Below are 20,732 nucleotides of genomic sequence, written 5' to 3'. Positions count from 1 at the left end.
AATACCAGTTTTTTTTTATCATGCGATGAGTGCCCTTACGAGATTTACAAGAGGTGGTAAAATTTTTTACGATCGTGATACTCACGTCCTTAAGAAATTTGAGTGCATGTAAGTCTTCTTTTTTTCTTGAGTGATGCCTATGAGGAAACAACCGTATTATCGGCGCAGTGTATTTCTACACAACGCCTGTCGAAATATTTCCCATCTTCCCCTTTTCAATCCTTTGTCATGTTTACCTGGCCATTTGCCAACTGTACACAATGCGTTGCTGAAGGTTCGCTTCCAAAGGGAAATGCTGAACAGAAATTGTGATTTTCGCACTCATTACTGGTATATGGAATACGTGGATTCCATTCTTTGTCATTTCGCGGAAACTTCGAGCGATCTTCGTGTGCGACTTCCTCTAAGAAATGATCGTTCACCAACCACAGCTATCCGTTTGCAAACGCATTATTATTTTAATTGCATACTAAGAATCTAAAGACATGAAATGCACTTTCTATCGGTTTATTAGTCAGCAGTTTGTTTAGTAACATACACGTTTTGCAAAGTCGTAATATTTGACCATAAATTCGTTGCAAATCTTGTGTAGCCTGATGAAAGTCTCAACATTTTTCGGAAATTAAAGCCGGCCGAAATTACTCAAGATCCAAAAGTAAAACAGCATTTACAACAAGATCTATACTAATTTTTAATTCCTGTTCTTCACAAAATCCACTCTTAACTCTTATCAGGTATCATTGCCTCTTACTTTTCTGTTTTGTTTTGTTTCGTTTTCTCACAATCTAACACATTTGAGACGCCTTCAACCTGAATGTTTTTCTGCAGGGCGTGAAGAAACGAAACTCAGCTTAGACATCGCGTACAATGCCTATTGTTCTCGGTACGTTTACTTGCAGTAGCGAAAAAATTATAGATCCGTAATATTAGCGGCGAAAGATATTCTGGAGAGCTTTGATTGGTCAAAGATTACGCGCTCATTCCTCCTTAGGCATTTCAAGCCGAAGTCAAGTATTATTTCAGCTTTAATTTTCTTGGTAGGAGTCCATTAGGCTAAAAAAAGAGCTGGGTACGGGCAGAATAAAGTGACAGCGTGGATCCTTGTTATTTTGGGAGAGGTAACTTGTTATGACAGGATGACAAAGCTATCAAGTAAAACACAATAACAATAAAAATAGGATATAATAGGTACAAGAAAAAAAAAACTTAGGAAAAGAGGTAACATAATAAACAAAGGTGGAAATTGGCCCAAACGTTGTTTATACGCGTTATTGGCGATGAAAAACAATGACAGTTTTACCGATTTGCTTCAACATGTTTAAGGTGGTTACTACTATAAAAACTTGGGTTCTCTTCGTGTAATAACAGTTACAGGAGCGATATATTTGCAATAACCCGAAGAGGACCTAAACAGTCGCTAGAAGAAGAAAAAAGAGCAGGTATCTTTCAAATCTTCAAGCCCCTAGGCTTTGCTATCGTAAATAATTTATTTTTGTCCTATTAATGGTCCGCTGAAGTATCAGCCACCGCTGCCTAATTTGAAATCTCTGACCGCTTTTCTAATTACGACACGAAATGAAGTTTTCTCGCCATTTTCAAAATCGAGTTTAAAATGCTTACATAAGAGGATACAAAAAAGAAAAATTATTTAATCTCCCTCAGGAGCTTTCCGTGCAATATCTAAGAAAAAAGCCGAAAAGTAAGAAAAGTCATGGAATTGACAACCAACGCAGACATTTTCGCAATGTGTTTTAAATCGCTGATGGGCTGAGGGCAAAAGTTAAGTTCTAGACGTCTCAATATCACTGGCGTGAAGTTCGTTTGAAATAGAATCTCCGTATTGTTCAATAAACTGCACTTAGTCGTCCGCTCTGTCACCGAATCAGAACATCACTCAACATTGCCGATAAAAAACCTATCAGAAATTTCCGTCCCCTGCAGCAAAAACAGTTCGTGTTACTTGAATTTTGATATCGCTTATGATAAATAAACGATAGGGTAATCTGCTATTGCATGCTCGCTAGGGGAAAATTATAAAGCTAAAATAAATACGTTGCATCTCATGTGTTTTATATGCTCAGAATTCCGTTAAAGATAATTATTGTTTACAAACGTTTAGTTATGGGAATCGAAATAATCTTTTCTTAAAAGAAATTGTGCACAAAGATTTCTCGAAGGCTTCTCTGAAAGGAATGGGCACGTACTTATTCTATAGATGCCAGTAATGAACGCGAGAATCGCTTTTTCTGTTCAGCATTCTGCTCAGGCAATGGACTTTCACAGTTGTAGGAGGGGCATTACATTAAGCCCAGGTGGCAGCTGGCCGGATAAACGATATATTTGCGTTATGCGAAGACTTACGGGCATCCACATTTCGTACTGATGTATACGTAGGTATTACGGTGTTAACAAAAATGATTCCTTTCGCTACCACCTGTTAAATGCTATTGAAGAGGCAAGCTCTCTGGATACATATATCCCAATTTTTACTCTGAAAGAGAGAAATTCACGTAAGCGTTAAGTGCAACGATTTTTTTTTATATGTCTCTGATGTATCTGTCTGTACCTAATAAAGAGGTCACTTATATAAAAAATACTTTGAACCGCAGCAAATTGTAAAAATCTCACCTTCTGATTATAGCCTGTAGTCACTAATGGAAACCATTTTCGATGGCCTCCAATTCGGACAAGAGATGTCTGCGGTTACTTTGTTTTTATCTTCAAGATTGGCTTGAATGAAGGGTAAAATTTGAAATTTAAGAGAACTTTTTTCGCCGAATGCCGTAAACGCTGTTTGAACTTATTAGTATCAACAAGGTGGTCAGCTCGTTTGAACTGAAAACAGAACTTACATAAAAAATAGCCAACATGACATTACTTGTTCATTTTATGCCTCGAACTCGTTTATAATCCTCTAGAATTTAAACTCAGAAGCGGCGCTGAAAGATCCAGAAAATGTCAATAAAGATTGGCTTGGGTTACTAAGTCGGTTAATCATAAAATCCTTTAAACAGACGGATTGAGGGTATGTTTTATTCCATCGGTACAAGTCACGCTTGGCTCGAATTGAAAGCAGAGCTTTGAAGCATTGATTGGAATACATGTAACAACCCTAATCCAATGAAAATGCCATCATGTAAAACGTGTAAGATGACAGTTTTGCAGTAGAACTGTAAAAATCATAACCAAAGGAAGTTTGTATAAAAATTCCTTTTGCCTAGGCAACTCAAGTTCAAATGCGATTGAGACATTTTGAGAGTTATTTTATTACTTTATTAAACTATTTCTTCAAAAGTTCTGCACTTATTTCATATTGGTCTTTCTTTTTTCAAAAGTTTTCTCCATGTTTCACGCGTTTAGTAAAATCTGCGGCATTTACACTCTTCCTTCTTGATGTTTAAATAATCGTATCTCTTGGATATTTTACAATGCTTTAAGCCGAAGCAATTCGGGTATCCCGTGCATGCCAGAAACGGGCAGCTACAGAACACACCATGCGAATCAATACTACGTTCCAAGTGACAGTTATACCAATCTCCGTCATATCTGATCCAGTGGTGAATCTCCCTTGGTATGGTCTTGCTTGAGAAAGCTGAGTCTTGAAAAATTAAAATACATCCATTTCAGTTAATTGAGCCAACTCGATGACAAAATCTAGGTCATCAGGGAGAATTGAACTTAGAACTGTCTTGATTTTCGAGAGATGCTTAGGAAACTTAAAATTCTCGTGCGGCAACAATAATACTCTCCAGAATAACTCGTAAAATAAAGCCTGGAATGATTTTTGTCGAGGTTGCCATTTTTTCGCGAAAAAGTTGTAAAATCCTCGTGTAAAGCTACTCTGCTGTCTATCAAATCTTTTGCTTAAAAACGAGCGTCACTTCCGTTACCGTCATGTTTTCCTTTAGGCTCCTGATGACGAAGACTTTATGATGATAGCAGTGACGATGTTGTGAGTTTTATGATGATATTACTAGCAAGGGTAGCGAGTTACCTTCGAATTCGTGCTTACTCCCATCGCTTCTTCCATGTTCCTTGACCAGAGACGATATTAATGCAACGAATAGTAACAAAACAAAGCCTCTGATAATCATCTCGCCTTTTTAGAAATCAAAGCCTAGAAAACAGAAGGAATAAACAAACAAAAATAAAAAAAATACGCACACACACACTCACAACTAGAGGTTCAACTTCCTCTGTGTGGTTTTTGTCACAGTTGAGCTATAACATTGGCTAAATAAGCTCAATTAACTTTATGGAACGGCTTGAGCTAATTATCACAGCCAGTGACAAAGAAACTGGCACGTTTTTCTTTCTAACTATCGTCATATTCAAAAATTCTGTCTGATACCCCACAGTGCAAATGAAGAGCATGAAGATTTCAAGACATGATTATTTGATGCACTTTCTTCTTCCTATGCGACGTGACCTTCCGGCATGTAACTGCCAGTAGATAACCGCTTACCCACTTGGAATGGCGAATCAATGTGTTTTACAGAAAATGACATTGCTTAGTCATAATTAGTTTTGCTCGTCCGCGGAGAGTGGCAAGTTTCTTCCCTAGGCCGCCACAAATAGACTACAGGCGAAAATGATAAAGGACGACAAACAATTATGAACTAATTTCTCTACTCATAAATTGCGAACCAATTTATTTTCCCAACCACGACCAAAAATTTTTGAACCGTAACTTTCATGACCAAATTCATAGACCCAGCAGAATAGGCGTACATCACCAGTTGACATGTTTAGACCTTTCAATAAATAAGTAAAAGTAACCTTTTAACCAGTTTGGTTTCTACTCGACTCTTTTTCTTGATTTTCCACGCTACTTTCAAGTGCTTCATGTTAACAGGGTGTACGTTTTCGAAATAAGGATATCATTTATAACGAGGCCCATGGATATCACTTTGATGCGAGTAGAAATGATGGATAATGCAAAACATATCGATAAACAGCTTGAAAACACTTAAGAGTTTTGTCAGAACCAAGCAAGACACAACTACAAACAACAATAATAGATTTGACTGAAAGCATTCGACGAAAAAAAAACAATCAGTGCTTTTGTCGAGTCCCTTCGTACAACTAATAATGACAGATGTCAATAAAATGGCCATCGCGTGAAGGCTTTCGAATTGTTGCCATTAAAAGTTTGATCTGCTGAGTACCGGACGTTAAATCTGACGAGTCTTACCTGGCAAAACATCAAAGCCTCTACTACATTGCTCAAAGTATGTCTGAATACCTTTGGCTTCATGAGAAGTGATCATTTTAACTATAAGAAATATCAATACAAATACGGGTACCAGGCGTTCTGCTGACAGAAATTTACCTGCGTTTGAGTTGGGAGGAACAGAAGCATAAAACAATAAAAACGTTTTTCTTGCCACAAAAACCCTATTCGATGCAAAAATACATTTTTGCTTCTAGATACACCCCATTACATTGTAGGATGGAACTCTTTAGGAGCACTTTTCAATACTGATGAAACCAGTGATTAAAAGTTCTGATCCCGATGGTTTTGCGTTACAATGCTTTGTAATGGGCCCAAAAAACTCACTCAACCCTGTCACACAATCTTAAGAGGCTGAAAATTAAAGAGAACTGAGGACCTTAAGAGCTGATAAATGAGCATTCTGTTTGTTTGTTTTTCTTTAAGATTCCTTTGTGCTTTGCTCTCGTGGCAAAAATAGACTCCTCAAAAAATTATTTATCAACAACTGTGCCCACAACGCACAGGTATATATCCAGGTATATATGACGAGCTTTACTTTGAAAATATTCCAAGGCTCGTTACGCCATACCCCACACATTAGACTAGACTAACCCTAGTCTAGTTTCCAGTTAATAGCTAGCGGGCAGCATTCCCAATGAAAGTACCGCAGTGGGCAAAGAAAGTATCGCATGTGTTTTCTAAGGGACCGCAAGAGATTGGACCGTAATAATCCAGTTTCTCCTCTCTTGTCGCCTCTTTTCGATGATTACTTCTTGCAAATTCCATCACCGAGCTTTTGTGACAACTTTTAGAGAAATATGTCAAGACAAATTAGAGTATATATATAAACAAGGGAATGACGAGTCGCAGCGTGGTTATCCCACTTATTCACGTCAATCATTCAACTGCTTAGCTTTACTTATTGGAAGGAATCGTGAATCTAAGTGGCTATTACCCATTAAACTCGGAAAAGGAAACATGAACTGGTGAGATGTCGACGCTTCTGAACTGAATCGTATTAAACGTTTGGTTACGCAGGACAAAAACTCACAGAACGCGTCATTAAGAAAACATGTTGGGAAAGGTTTCGATATCTTAAGCATGACGTTAAAGAAGGGAAAAAACCGTCATCTTTCGGCTTAAAATAGTGTAAATTCTGATGTTCCTCCTCTCTCCTCTTATTTGGCTGTTTATTTTTTAGTTGAGACCTCAGAGTTGTTTGAAACTGTGAAACTTATGTCATTGCTCCAATGCTCCAGAAAAGAAGTTAAATCTTAAAACCATACTTCCTTGTTTAAACCTCTTGACGTCATGTGGAAGACTTCAAATACTACTACCTTAATTACAGTAGAACCCCGCTAAAGCGAACCCGGTTAACAAGAACGCCCGGTAACTCGAAAAAGATCCGATTTCTCTTGGATTTGAGCCCATTTTTCCAGTAATTTGCTCTCAGCTGACTCGAGCTTTCGAAAATACGATTCGAGGCGATTGTTAATGTTTTTAGATCAAGGCTGGTACTTGCATAAAGAAAAGGAAAACTCGTTTTTAATTTTGTCAATGGCAAATTTTAGTTTGACGGCGACTTCTTTCCGCCACTACCATTCGCTTTCACAAAGGAATTTTTTTGTTCTTTGACAGAATGATACACTTTTTTTCTTCCTTGAGCCTGTTTTATTTTTTTTCATTTTCTAACAAGGACTTTTTTCCGCTTTTGATTTTTCCATGAGCAAAGATTTTTCCATAAACAAAGAGCTTCTACAAGCGAATTTTGCACGCGATGTAAACAAAATATGGAAATAACACGAAAATCGAGCCCCAACATGAGTGGTTGCCGCGAAAATTCCCCCAGGGGATTCGCCCAGGTCCGAGACTATGACACTTTTATTTGAAATACGTTTTTCTAAATAATTCGGGTGCTTTTAAAGATTTCAGAAATTTTTTTGTGGAAACGTTAGGTTGAATGTTTGAATTCAGCGTAGTCAAATAAAATTGATTTTTCGGCCTCTGAAGGTGGGAAGTAACCTTAAATGGTTCAGCATCACTATAGGAAAAGCTTGATACCACATGCCTTCGTAAAAGCTTTTACGAATCTAGGATTCAGAGAGGGGGGGTAAGTGTTTACTCTCTGTTTTTTTGTTTGTTTGTTTATTTAGCTTATTTTTTTCGTTTTCATTATTTAGATGTCGTGGCATCAAGAGAAAGGCGCTGGGAAAGCAGAAGGAATGAATTCAGTAAGTTTGCCTCACAAATAATTACTGTACCATCCTAGGCCTGACGGCTTGCTATATATTGTTTCATAAGCCAAACTTTTCTCAACAAAAAAGGAATTGTCATCATCCCCTTCAAACTCGTTTTGAACTCCACTTTCAAGCGCCAGAGAGGATATACAAGTCTCAATTTAATGTTTCTCGTGTGTCTAACCCTAGGATGGCGAGTAGATGTGAGCGTTAATTTGGTTTTAAATAATGGCAATAAATCGCAGAATCGAATGTCTTTAGGGAGTGAGTTCCATAGTTTAGCATCACTATAACAAAAAGCTCGAGAATACAATGCCAGTGGAAGTTTTCTTGCATCTAGGATTCAGAACTAGTTGTAGGGCATGTGACAATATTTCTCTCGTGCTTTTCAAAGGTTTTTTCAACGCCATTGACATTCATATGAAGCTTACATCTGGATGATGAGTAAGAGTGAAAATTATATCGGTAAAGAATGTCTCTCAATTTAACGGTTAAACATGCATAGTTTTTCACGTATTTTCTTGCGTACTAGTAACACATTTATGTGAGTACAGGCAGAATTTACCAGGGGCTTCAAAACAATTATTGAAAAGAAAATTTAGTGAGCAAAGATTGAATAAAAACAGTGCTTTGCTCTTAAGTGTTAATTTGCGTTTACGTTAAAATTAGGATTCACATGAAATCAAGACTCCTCCCTCTACTCTCGCATTTTCCCTCGTACTCTACAGACTCACAAAATCTAGTTTCAGCTTAAGTTCAAATATATTGATTTCCCCTTTTCAACAATTTTTTTTTGTTACGCAATTTTTTATTTGTTTTTTTGTTTGTTTGTTTGTTTGGTCTGTTTTGTCTTGTTTCCCTTTTTCTTCGGGGGGGAGTCAGTGGGGTGCTGACGGTTGAGCGTTTATTTTTTTGGTTGTTTTATTTGGTCTATTTGTTTTAATCTTTTGTTTTAACTCTGGCACTCGTTTGAAGTAGAGAGTTTCACAGCAATGTAGGGTGTTTCCGTGATCAAGCGTTTGACTCAGAAAAAAGAACATTGCATTTGGATTGAAATTCATCATGATTTCGATCGAGAAGGAATGCGTTTTTTCCTTAAGAAATGAGTTTAAATCTTTTGGTTGCGCCTGTAGAAGTGGGGGGCCAACTTAATTTTTTTTTAGGAGGCTAACTATAAAAGGTTTAGACGGGGAACTTGCAAATGAGTCAGTTGCCCTAAGATTTTCAGGACACTTACGATAAACAGCTAAACGAGAAGACGACTACTACTTGCTACTCCACATACATAACTCCTATACATAACTAGCTCATACTTTTCGATGGAGATCAAGTTAAGACTTCGCGAGATCGTCATGCTACAATGAGATGTTCATGTGACCTTTGCAGAGCGAAGTGTGCAATTTAATTATTATAGACGACACTTATCAACTGTGGAGCAGGTTTAGCAAGGAAGGAGATGGTATTATGAAGAGGAATCCCAACGATGGCAAAGTGAGTTGCAACGGAAGAGATCAAAATAGTGTTCATCAAAATAGTAAGTAGACTTTTATGCTAACATGCATCATGTACCTTTAACATGCACGAAAACATTTGTTGTAAAATGATTTTTAAAAACCGTACAAAGAATCTGGCTCCGTTTTACCCTAATAAGTGCCATAAGAGTGCAATCAGGTATGCTTTTGACTGTCGCGATGAAACGTCGGGCCCCTCTAATTAGATCGCGCATAACTGTTTGTACAGTGTATATGTCGTTTGAGCCCAATAACATATCTCAATGGGTTAGCAACGTGTCGTTCTCGCTCCACGATATAACTAAGTGTAGATGCACTCTATGATTGCCTCCTTTCATTTTTTTTCTCTTAATCGTTAGTAGTTCCAATACCATAAGTTGATTTATTTTTCTGTTCTCGTTTAACAATTATATTACTTGAATCTTCGTTGAGGCCTGAGGATTAAAATTTGGGGTTATGCGCATTTGTTGACAAACTTCCATCAAGCTAGGTTAAAAGTCAGACCGAATTTTTCACACATAGGCTTTGACTTTAAAATTTTCGTTTTCTTCCATTGTGATCATAGCTTATGCGACTACTAGGGATAAAACACAAGGGATAAACGACCCACCTTGTTATGCCTTCCTATTCGACGATAAATACGCAATGAAAGGAAATGGAGAAGGACAACCAATCACTACCGTAGTAAGGAACTACTTTTAATCTAGCGTTTATTAATTCATTTCATTTCATAAAACAAAACAAACAGAAGATTAACGTCAACAAAACCTAAAGAACTGATAATGTACTTCTTTATTGCCTCTCTAATTGACGTATCGAGACATACGTTGTGGCAAACAACTGGTTAGCAACTACAATAACTAGACAGCTTGGTTGTCTCTGCACAACCCGATGACGCGTCTTTTAGTCACGTCTTTACGTGACAAGCATTGCGACAATTGCTGCGATTTCATAAATTGACAGTGTTTTACTGTGGTCTGTACTCTTATCGCCAACAATATTCGTCATGACAGAGGTCAAAATGTTGTGGACTCACGTGGCGTAGCCGAGTGAGTCTGTAACATATTGACCTCTGAGGAATCGAATCCCAGACCTTCGGATTCCGCGCTCCCTTGTTTTACCAAACAGCCACAGAGACTCTACGGTAGGTGAGGCCTATTACGAAGTTCATATGACACGCGTCCTGCATACTGCTAGGATCAGTAATGTCAATAGTGTCATACAGAAGAGATGGTAGGTTTTAGAAGAATAGAGAAAGATGTTTTTCGTCTTGCCACGAGTGTAGAACGAAGAAAAAATTCTGAGTCCCCATGAAGAATCGAACCTCAGACCTTCGGATTCCGCGCTAAAACACTGTCGATTGATATCGACGTCAAAAACGTCAATTAAAATGAATATTGTAGTGCGTGACCGTTGCGTGATACATTAACGCTATCGCGAGGAAGCTTTGTCTGTAGCGTAATCGACAGCGGCAGATTGACCTATCAGATTGCGAAATTGCTGCCAATTTTGGTTAAAATATAGTTTCAAACGGAATTCACGCGTGCAACATTAAATCGCGCGTGTTAAACTTATCAATTGATTATGATGAGCCGAATGTTCAGCGAAGCAACTTCTGATTCAACGCTATTTCCAATTTGCAAGGGAAAAGATTCGAGTGATTACAAGGGCAAGAGCGTGGTATTTGAACCCCAATACCACGGGGGCTACACGATGCTCAAGCTTTATGGCACCGATCTCTACGTGGGATGCGACCGCAAGGGCGTCACAACTCTGATGAAAAGTGTTGATCATACCAATCCGAGTCCTAAGATTCTTTTCCTCGCTGAAGGAGTGCGTTAATTTCAAAAGACAACTAGTGAGTCATTGCTCTTTCTTCCTCGTGAATTACGCATTTATGTAGCTATTTCCAAGTAAGACATAGAGACATACCTTGCGTAACAGATAGAGAAATCTGACATTCAATTTGATCAAGAGCCACGGGTTGAGCAGCTCATGTTATCTTGCTTTTATTAGATTTAGTTGTTAGGTTTTTGTCTTTATGGTAAATTTAGATTCTTTTTTATCACATAATTGTGTCATCAATTAGACACGCAAATATCCGTAAGGGAGATCTAGTTCTAAAAGCTAATTAAACATCATTCTCAATCTGTTATTATAACTGCATAATGCACTCTTATCGCATCACGTCACATCGTATACAGTGTAATTGGAATTGTTACATCTGACCATTGTATAAGACAGCCAGTGTCGTATTAGCCAATCCATCGCTTATTGTCTCATCCTTCGGTCAGCCTTATTTCAATTAAACTACGTGTGATCAGGTTCCCCTTACATGGAACAATGATTCCCTCGCTTTTAACATGTGATATCCTCGCTAACACTGTAATGACGCCCAACTAGTATCTAAGAAATACGGACTGAGGTCCAATCTAAACTTCAGGTTTATTTAGATTTATTCGAATTGCAGTTATCATATACTGATCCAACCTTTTCTTATTGTAAATTGCTGTTATAACCTTGGGTCCGATAATGATGAGTTGAAAACAACATTTTCAAGGCTTCATAAAATATTTTTCTAAATTAAAGTTGCTTCTTGGAATATGGAGAACACAAATGCCCATTGCTATACAAAACTTAGAATGAATAAATTGCTTTTAGCTTGAACATAATGTTTTTCGAGTCATTTATTTGCTTTGTCGTTCTTATATGCTTTCATTTTTCACAATCTAATCAAAACAGATTGATATTTAAAATCGAAATAAAAGACACCTACGCATGAGTGTTCTTTCTAATGGAAAACACTGGTTTAAGCAGTTTTTGCAGGTGTGAGAGTGACAAACCTCTAAATGTCTCAAAAACTTGGGACATTTCCTCTGCCATGATAAAATACATTCGTACGTTCGGTAATTACAATGTCCTTCTTTGAATCATTTACAACACTTTCTCAGACATAGATAACCACATAATACGAACACTTTTAAGTGCACGTTCCCTTCATACTTGTCCACAAAATAAAATCCAAACACAACATATCTAGATTTGGTCGAGCGTGAAAGCTTAGCTCCAGTTGGTTAATGCTGATACCCTCAGAACCAGCTTGGCCATCAAAGTCGCTATTTTAGAGGTTAAAACTGACTTCACCATGTAAAAAGAGGAAAAACACTCAGGGGAAAACCTTGTATTAATGTCAGTATCTGAGCAACTATGCGCCTACTCTTTCCCAACCCAACAACAGTCAACTTATATCAAATTAGGGTCAATGTTGGGTTAGGGGGTGCACAGTTGATCAGGCTGAGACAGATCCAAAATTTTTAAACACGTGACTTGCTAATTACTGACAGAATTGCTAATCACTTATAGAAATAAGATTTTTAAAACTCGCCTGAAGTTATGCATAAAAACAAATTTTTCTTCTATATCATTAAGTTAAAAACACTCCAAATATAGCCTCTAACTACCAATTGAATTACCGTAATTACTAACCCTCATCATCACTCAAGCACAAACGGGCCTTAAATCCTTTCCCTTCCTCTAAGTCTTCGTTTTGCTTCAGCTTCTGTCGTATCTGTAGGAAAGTACATTTGTAACATTGTATTATACACGTAGTGAAGAGCTAAATAGCTATACAGGGTCGGTCATCCGCTCAAGGCCAGTTTTAAATGGCCAATTTTATAGTTTTGGGTCGAGAAAATTTATGAAATCCCCTTTAATTTCCTGTGATATCCTTAGATAATTTTGTGAGTCATTGACTTACTAGCTAGCTCAAATAGATGAGCCAGAATAAATTATTTGTCTTCTCCAGTCAACATCCGAGCTTCCGCTTGGAATTAAGTAATTCAAAGGACATACTTGCTTATAGTTTTTTTTTTTTTTATGGAATGACTTTTATAAGTTGTTGAAGTTTTTTTAAATATGTATTTGTGATTGAATTATATCTGTTGGCTACCCATTAGAAAGTAACGCAAACACTCATCGAACACGAGTTTTTGGTGATGATTTAAGGTGACTGGTAATTTCTTGTTGGATCCTCTTCATTCCTTTGTCTTTTTTATTACATTACTGTGAATCTTGATTTTTTGCTGATGGTTTTCTGATTTCTTAAGCACCAAAACATGAAGCCAACAATATGGCGCTGTTTCCAAATATAATGATGCCTGATAGATTAGAGTGACTTAACCTAAATCAGACAGCTCTGAAGCATGCATGACGATGCAACATGACCATAACAATCAAAATGCGTATATCCGATGGAAAACTATTTTCTCTTCTATGGTTCGTCTTCTGTTTTCGGTCGACTGCAAAGAAAGCCTCCGCGTTTTTCCGCATGAACTGATAACATGGTTCGTAAATGCATACATATATGATTGTATATATATGTACATGTATATATATATATGATTTTATCTCGGTCGGAGGAAAGAAGGCGCAACTGCATTTTTAGCGAACGATGCACATGCATCCAATACAAAATTTTGTTGTTCATGGACGGGATACCGCTGATACCTCAGAATGGATTTAATTTCCTCCCCCATTCTGATATTCTAACAACTATCAACATCACTAGAATCCATTCCAATACACTGAGAATTTGCAGCAGCACTCAAATACCATTACCACCGGCCGCTTGTGCGCCTGCCTCTACAGAAACTTGTAAATACAACCAAAATTCGCACATATCCAATACAATGCTTTTTCCTTTTATGGAGTTTGTTTACCGTTCTCTTATATGCGATCGAACAAGTGGGCATCACTTGTCATGACATATTTCAAATGGCGTAAATATTTTTTTTTCCTGCATTGTGATTTATTTTAATCGATAATTCCACTTTGTTGATTAATACTTGATTAATGCTTCCCATTAGAGTGTAATATTTACTCCTGAATACAAAGACGTGCTCGACAGTCATTAGACACTTTGCACATCCACGGAGGAACTTTGGATTAATTGGAAGGAAGAGATACAGTGTATGTTAAATGCAACTAGAACAAATTGAAGAAGAAAACTTTTCGAGTTACAAATACATTACCACGGGCGGAAATAGAATCTTGGGACGGAAGTAGCATCGAAAGGCATTCACAAATCCTGGAGCATCTATTTCAATTTTGACAACCTTATTGAAATAAAAACCTTGTTAGATTCTGTTATGACGTGGATTGCACTTATTTTTCAGGTGAGCATTTTTAAGTGTTCTCCGTATCTTGGGCCTTGCGTTAATCGTGTTTTGTAGAATCCGGCTCACTTAATCCTTTTGCAAAACACCAAATCTACCATCTAGCTGGATCTAGAAAAGTTGGTATGGTAAGAGTGGTCTTTCGTTCGGTTTTTTTGGTACTATGTTGCCCGGTGAAGCCTAACGAATAATTATATTTATGCCCTCGGCTTTGAAGCACCATTGTAAATAAATGTTCGTTAGTCCAAACGCAGAAGGTGATTAGTTATTGTCTGGCGTCACTTCCGTTGATATTCAACTGCGAACGAACACCTCTGCATTTGTCCGCATAAAGTGATTAACGGTTTGTGAATTCATACGATTATATCTGGGTTGAAGGAAGGAAAGCGTCAATGTGCAGCGAGTAATGCACACAATATTTGCAGTCATGATAACTGCAAAACTCTAGAACGAATGAATCATTCAGCGACAAAAATAGCATCAAAATTGTCAGAGAGCATGCAAAAAGCCTCGCAACGCATCATTAAACAGATATATCGGAGCATGTTTCGTTATCCAGGGCCTGATGTCATAGAAAAACAAAACCTGCATCAACTATTGGAGGTCGAAAACGACCAAAAAGAATATCGTAAATCGTAATGATACTCCTCGCAACTCTTCTTTGGCTGGTTATTTCGGCTGAGATCTCAAAATGTTTCAAAACTGTGAACAAGATTCATCGCTCCGATGCTCCAGATAAAAAAAGTTAATACTACCATACATACTTCCTAATTAAAACCGCTTGATCCCTCATGTGGAAGCCTAATATCTTACAGCCAAGAACAGCCAAGAACATGCCGTGGTTCTTATCACAAATTTATTAAGAGTCTTCAGTGCTGTGTGGACGGCCATACATAACAAAATATATCGCAAACCGAATGCAAATTTTTTAAGTCATAAAAACAATTACGGGCAAAATTAATCATTTTGCGATAGAAATAGCACCAGGGGGGATAAACAAAGCCAAGAGCTTATTTTCATGATAGAAATATTTGCCCTCTTTGGCAGCCTCACTTTCAATAATAATTCAAATACAACGTTTTTCTTCTAACTACATGAACAACCACAAGTTATTGAGCTTCAAAGTATGTATAGCATTTTAAGGAAGCACTTCACTAAGCCATCATATCTGACAGTTTTCTTCTCCTTGCTTAGCTAAGCTAATTGTCCAAACTTAAACACCAACTTATTGATAAGCTATTGCAAGAATTTAGTAAAATATTTTCAAGTCTCAAACAGCATTCAGCGTCATTCCAAAAGTGTTCCTGTTGGATGGCTCAAAAGAAACGTTGCAAAAGAAAGAAGAAGTTGGAGTGTCCTAACGTGATTATTAATACAATTTCCCAATTTCTAATGCAGTATAAACTTACGTACACATGTAATTAAAAGAAAACGAAAAAAGACTGAAGAGCAAAACCTTTAATGTCGTGACTTTGGTAACTACTGAAAGGGGTTCTAATCAATGACAGGAGTAAGATTAAAAACACAGACGCCAGGGGGCATTCACAAACCCAAGATCACATTCTTGATTATGGCAGTTTTTGTTCAAGTTACTAAAAACGGCCTATCCTAGTAACCCTTTCCCTTCCCCCAGGCGACCTGGCTCTCACACCACTTGTTTATGCAACGATAGATCCAATAAGTGCAATATTAAGACAAAAGAAAAAGGAGAGGCTAGTCATATGACTGATAGACTTTATTTCACCTCGGTCTGTGTCGTGTCAGCGAGAACAACAAGTACGTAAACTTCAAGGTAAGTACAGCGTTAAATCGTTGTATTATTTTCGCTTTGAGCCGGGAGAACTGAAGCTATACCGGATCGCTTTAGTGGCCGTCGATAGCTAATTTCAAATGACGAATATCACAGTTTTGGGATGACCAAATTTGTGACATTAACGTTGTAAGAACTTCCTTTGCTTTTCTTTTAAAATGTTTTCGGGGACTGATCTACTCGTTAGTTCCCACCTCGTTTCAAATGGCCTGATGTAATAATCACTTTGAATATGAAATTTAAATCTTCTTTCGCCGTTTGCAAATACAACAATTCTTGATAGATTAGAGCTACTTGACTCAAGTCAGAAAGTTTTCTAGCATTCTTAAAGATTCAACGTAACGATAGCGACGAATACTCACATATCCGGTGGAAAGATATTTCTTTTGACGGTTCGTCTTCTGTTCTTGTTTGACCATTTCCGCATTTTTCCACATAAAGTGATTACATGGTTTATGAATACATATGATAATATCTGAGCTAAAATAAGGAAGGCATTCTACAAACTTTTACAAACCTCAGTTGGGATACCGCTCATACCTTAAAGTGTATTCAATTTTTCTCCCCCATGGTAATACTTAAATTATTTTCAACATCATTCGAAGCCATTCCCACTCTAATGTGACCGCTTTTAAAATGACACGCCGATATAACCTGGCAAATTACGCGTCCTAGCGGGGTTTTTATCGTAACTTCCCGACTTGTCAATGTTGTGCGTACTATTTATGATAAACGCAAAAGAAAGATCAAATCTAAAAAGAGAAAATAATTGCACTCATTATAATTATTACAGGCCAAATGTATCATTCAGTGATAGAAGTAGCATCAAAAGCGCCAGAGGACATACATAAACTCTCAGAACGCATAATTCTATTTATGCACTCGGCTTTGAAGCACCATTGTGAACAAATGTTCGTTAGCTTTTATTAGTTACTTTTTGTAGTCACAAGGATCACAGCATGGAGCGTCCAATAGTTGAGGATGCATTAATTTTACAGCAACCTAAATTGGGTATAAAAATGTTATACCCTTAAAATCAAGACGCCTAACTCAATGACGGATGAATTCGCACATTTGCTGAGGAAACAAGAATGGGTGCGAAGTTATCTGATTGTTTTGGCAATTGAGCCAAAATTATGCCGCTGTTTGCGAATAAAACGATTTCTAATAGATAAAAGCTACTTAACTTAAATCAGATAGCTTTGTAGTTTTCTTGACGATGCCGTGAGTATGATAATAACAAATGAAATTCGCATAGTCAATGGAAGCCATTTTCGTTTATTATGGCTCATTTCCGTTTCTGTTCAACTGCGATCGAACACCTCTGCATTTACACGGCATAAACTGATTAACAGTTTGTGAATGCATATGACCACATCTGGGTTGAAGGAAGGAAAGCATCACTGCACAGCGAGTGATGCACACAATAAGTGCAGTCATAACAACTGCAAACCTCCAGACTGAATGAATCATACAGCGACGGAAATAGCATCAAAACTGTTAGAGAGCATACACAAAACCTCAAAACGCATCGTTAAGCAAGTGTACACTGTTCATCATGGATAAACGCAAAAGAAAGACGAAATCTAATAGAGAAAAATAATTGCACACATTATAATTATTACAGACCGAATGTTTCATTAAGCGATTGAAATAGCATCAAAAAGCGCCACAAGACATGCATAAACTTTCAGAACGCATCGTTAAGCGAACATGTCGGAGCAGGTTTCGTTATCTCAACCTGCATCTTTTGGAGGTCGAAAACGATTAAAAACAATATTAATTGTCATGATGCTCCTCTCGCCTCTTCTTTGGCTTTTTATTTTAGTTGAAACCAAAAAGTTATTTAAAACTCGGAATGAAATTTATTGCTCCGACGCTCCAAACGTAAAAAAGATAATGTTTTAAACCTATTATCTGACAGTTGAGCAAGTTGATTGTCCTTTTGTGGTTGTTATCACAAATCTGTTAATTAGATATTCACATTCCGACGAAACAATACAAATACAATTTCCTTATCTACTCCTCATCTTTAGACAAACATAACGGCTGTGATATTTTTAAAAAGAGATACAAGTGACTAAAAAAAGCATATCCTAGTAATAATTATCCCTTTCCCATCCCCCATGTGTCCTTTTCTCACGCCACTTGTTTATGCAACCTTATATCCATTGGACAAAGAAAGATCTAGAAGAGTGTTTTCACCTAATCCCGTCAAGGGCGTAGCTAGGGGTAGGGGGTCCAGGGGTGCCCATGACCCCCCTTTTTTAAGCCTTTTATGTCACGTCAAGTAAAACACGGCGTGGAATCCGACATGAAAGTTTGGTGATTACTCTCTGATTGACGAAGTGTGACCCTCTTTTCAAAAAATGCTGCTCCTCGATTATAATGTAAGCACTACTTTCTTAAAATAACAATACACTTCATTGCAAAATATGGAGTTATATATATCAGAATGACTCGTATGTTTCAATTTTCATCGCTGTCTTCGTTATTTTAAGGTGTGACTATTTGTAAATATAAATAATACATTGAATAAACATTTTGTTGCAGAGGATGCTATGTAATCCAGTGAAACAAAACACTACAAATTGCTCTCGAAACAAATTTAAAGCCCAAAAAGCCAAACTGTGGGAAAAATATCAGACATTAAAAAAAAAAGGCTGCATCTCGTCTGGCCCTTTCTTTCCTTCACTCTCACGTTACAACTTTTTGTTCAAACGAGACTACAATGCTCGTTAAGGTATCGATCATGACCCTTTCAAGACTGATAAGAAACCTAGGAAGCGCTCCATGGCTGAGATGATGCTAAAATTCATGTAGGGAAAGTGTGGTCAGCGCCAGCAGGCAATCCCTTGGGTATTGCGTAGATTGTAAATGAGCCCGTTCGCGCCCACACGTGTTATTGTGGCGGCGTCTGTTTGAAATGTTTATTGATCTATTGTTTTGATTGCATTCTTTGTTCTTTGTCTTCTAGTTTATGCATAGTTAGTAGCGTGAAGCAGAAGCCGGATCTTTCTGGAAGCGTGTCTTCCCAGTTCCGGCTTCTGCTTCCATGGTTACCTTGCTAACAACCTTTTGTTTACATTTCTTTGCTTTCATTTCAGTTCCTTACTACGGGGAAAAAGGTAGGTACTGACAAGTTGTTGTATGATAACCTTACTTTTGTAGGCTCAAACGCCCTTTTAAATGGTGATTCTTTAGAACGAGCTCTATCAGATCCGTTTCGCGAATACCAATTCTCGTTTTACTATTCTACTATTCTAATACTATTCTTGTTTTGACAGTGTATTTAACTCATTTTCAAAGAGTGCATTATCAATTGCCTCTCGGTTCTATTCGAACATTTTTTCAGATTCTATTTGCTAGATGATGTAATATGATAAACAATGTTTCCTTTTAAGAGTCATTATCAGATTAGCTTTGATTTTTCGCGAGTTTGCGAGTAAGCTTGTTTATTGACGATGAACATGTAATAGCTTTGGATCCCGAGTGAAATTTCATAAACATTTTCCCTCTTGAGCATGTACCTCCTCAAGTTCCGCCACTGACCGGATGAAACTGAGTTCAATGATACTAAGATCTCATAATTTAAGCGATGGGCTTAAGAAATCTTGGCTCATTTGATGAAAAAGTTTGCTTGTGTATATCAATTTGTGATTTAATCTTCTTAACATGCCATAAGAGATTTACTCTCGTCGCTTCAAATTTAATGTGACCTTTCGTTCAGTATTTTTTACTCAATTTCCTGGTAAAATTTACTTACGCATCTTTGAGTCGAGATCATAAACAAATATCCGTGAGTCCCACCGCAGATGCTGCTTAATAATCGTCTTTAATTATAAGGGTGACAGTATTGAGTGTTCAAAAGCAATTGATGCAAAAGATGTAATCACTTCTAACCCAACTTTGATTTGAGTGAGAGAGTGTTACGGCGTTCCAAACCAGGCGCACCAGAAGATGCTATGTAATCCAGTGAAGCAAAACACTACAAGTTGCTCTCAAAACAAATTTAGAGCCTAAAAAGCCAAACTGTGGAGAAAATATCAGACATAAAAAAAAAAGACTGCATCTCGTCTGGCCCTTTCTTTCTTTCACCCTCACCTCACAACTTTTGTGTATATATTGACATATCATTAACATATCTGGTCACGCGAGAATTGGCCAAAACGAACTGACATTACAACTAACAGCTTTAAAATTTCGACGATTAAGTTATCCAGTGAGGCGATTTTTTAGGGAAGAGGCAGCGGATGACCGTTGTGGAAACGTGAATAAGAAAAAACTAAGAGCGATTAAGGAGGTGCCTTTACAGTTTAGGTTTCGAAACTGGTTGCCTTGCCAGCAACTTTTATTTACACCTCTTCGATCCCTCATTTCACTTCCTCACAAAAGGGAGAAGGTGTTCGTTTCACGGTAAGTACTAGCAAGTTGCTGTATGATGATAAACTTAACCTAAGAAATCTTGGTTTATTTGATGAAAACGTTTGCTCGTGTGTTTCAATTTTTTGATTTAATCTTCTTAATATGCCTCGGAGAATACCGTACAGCCTGACTCACAGATTTACAATTCATCTGGACCGAAACACGCTCGTCGCTTCAAATTTAATGTGGCCTTTCGTTCAGTTTTTTTTACTCAATTTCCTAAAAAAATTTACTTACGAGTCGAGATCATAAAAAAATATGCGTGAATCCAACCTCAGATGCTGCTTAAAAATAGTCTTTAATTATGAGGGTGACAGTATTGAGTGTTCAAAAGCAATTGATGCAAAAGATGCAGTCATT

At 37.4% G+C, this 20,732-nt stretch overlaps 2 protein-coding genes and 2 long non-coding RNA genes across 9 annotated transcripts in view; 1 reads left to right on the top strand and 3 right to left on the bottom strand.

Annotated features, from left to right (window-relative positions):
• The first annotated feature begins 1,212 nt into the window (after window positions 1-1,212).
• LOC149034125 (uncharacterized) lies at window positions 1,213-11,630 on the top strand. The gene is made up of 5 exons (XM_089193468.1): window positions 1,213-1,439; window positions 7,396-7,446; window positions 8,839-8,986; window positions 9,529-9,647; window positions 10,608-11,630. The coding sequence occupies exons 2-5, from the start codon at window positions 7,396-7,398 to the stop codon at window positions 10,803-10,805; spliced, it is 516 nt and encodes a 171-aa protein (XP_089049594.1). The 5' UTR covers window positions 1,213-1,439; the 3' UTR covers window positions 10,806-11,630.
• LOC149034126 (uncharacterized) lies at window positions 1,367-2,823 on the bottom strand. The gene is made up of 2 exons (XR_016182833.1): window positions 2,629-2,823; window positions 1,367-2,491 (listed from the first exon to the last, which is right to left on the bottom strand). It is a non-coding gene; the product is annotated as an uncharacterized LOC149034126 (long non-coding RNA).
• Window positions 3,251-5,483, bottom strand: LOC113686968 (uncharacterized). 6 transcript variants are annotated; one of them, XM_089193466.1, is made up of 3 exons: window positions 5,388-5,483; window positions 3,995-4,117; window positions 3,251-3,598 (listed from the first exon to the last, which is right to left on the bottom strand). In XM_089193466.1, the coding sequence occupies exons 2-3, from the start codon at window positions 4,028-4,030 to the stop codon at window positions 3,434-3,436; spliced, it is 201 nt and encodes a 66-aa protein (XP_089049592.1). In that variant the 5' UTR covers window positions 4,031-4,117; window positions 5,388-5,483; the 3' UTR covers window positions 3,251-3,433. The 6 variants fall into 6 exon arrangements, with proteins under 6 accessions (XP_089049592.1, XP_089049589.1, XP_089049590.1 ...); XM_089193463.1 differs by having other exon boundaries at window positions 5,333-5,446; XM_089193464.1 differs by lacking the exon at window positions 5,388-5,483 and adding an exon at window positions 5,195-5,322.
• Window positions 11,173-20,732, bottom strand: part of LOC149034124 (uncharacterized) — a 45,085-nt gene continuing 35,525 nt past the window's right edge. Inside the window, exon 2 of the long non-coding RNA XR_016182832.1 lies at window positions 11,173-11,258. This is a non-coding gene — a long non-coding RNA (uncharacterized LOC149034124). The remainder of the gene's footprint in view (window positions 11,259-20,732) is intronic.

The sequence above is a fragment of the Pocillopora damicornis genome, chromosome 14 (assembly GCF_964200805.1).
Source record: "Pocillopora damicornis chromosome 14, jaPocDami1.2, whole genome shotgun sequence".
NCBI classification, from domain to species: Eukaryota; Metazoa; Cnidaria; class Anthozoa; order Scleractinia; family Pocilloporidae; genus Pocillopora; species Pocillopora damicornis.
Note: the sequence above shows the minus strand (reverse complement) of the source record. Positions and strands in the feature narration are given on the sequence as shown.

Excerpts from the sequence above, each read along its gene's own strand:
- LOC113686968 (XM_089193463.1), bottom strand. The coding sequence starts at position 4,094 with ATGATTATCAGAGGCTTTGTTTTGTTACTATTCGTTGCATTAATATCG. Across the intron at positions 3,599-3,994 it reads GAGTAAGCACGAATTCGAAG|ACTCAGCTTTCTCAAGCAAG; the intron begins GTAACTCGCTAC and ends TAATTTTTCAAG.
- LOC149034125 (XM_089193468.1), top strand. The coding sequence starts at position 7,396 with ATGTCGTGGCATCAAGAGAAAGGCGCTGGGAAAGCAGAAGGAATGAAT. Across the intron at positions 7,447-8,838 it reads AAGCAGAAGGAATGAATTCA|AGCGAAGTGTGCAATTTAAT; the intron begins GTAAGTTTGCCT and ends TGACCTTTGCAG. Across the intron at positions 9,648-10,607 it reads GACAACCAATCACTACCGTA|GGAAAAGATTCGAGTGATTA; the intron begins GTAAGGAACTAC and ends CCAATTTGCAAG.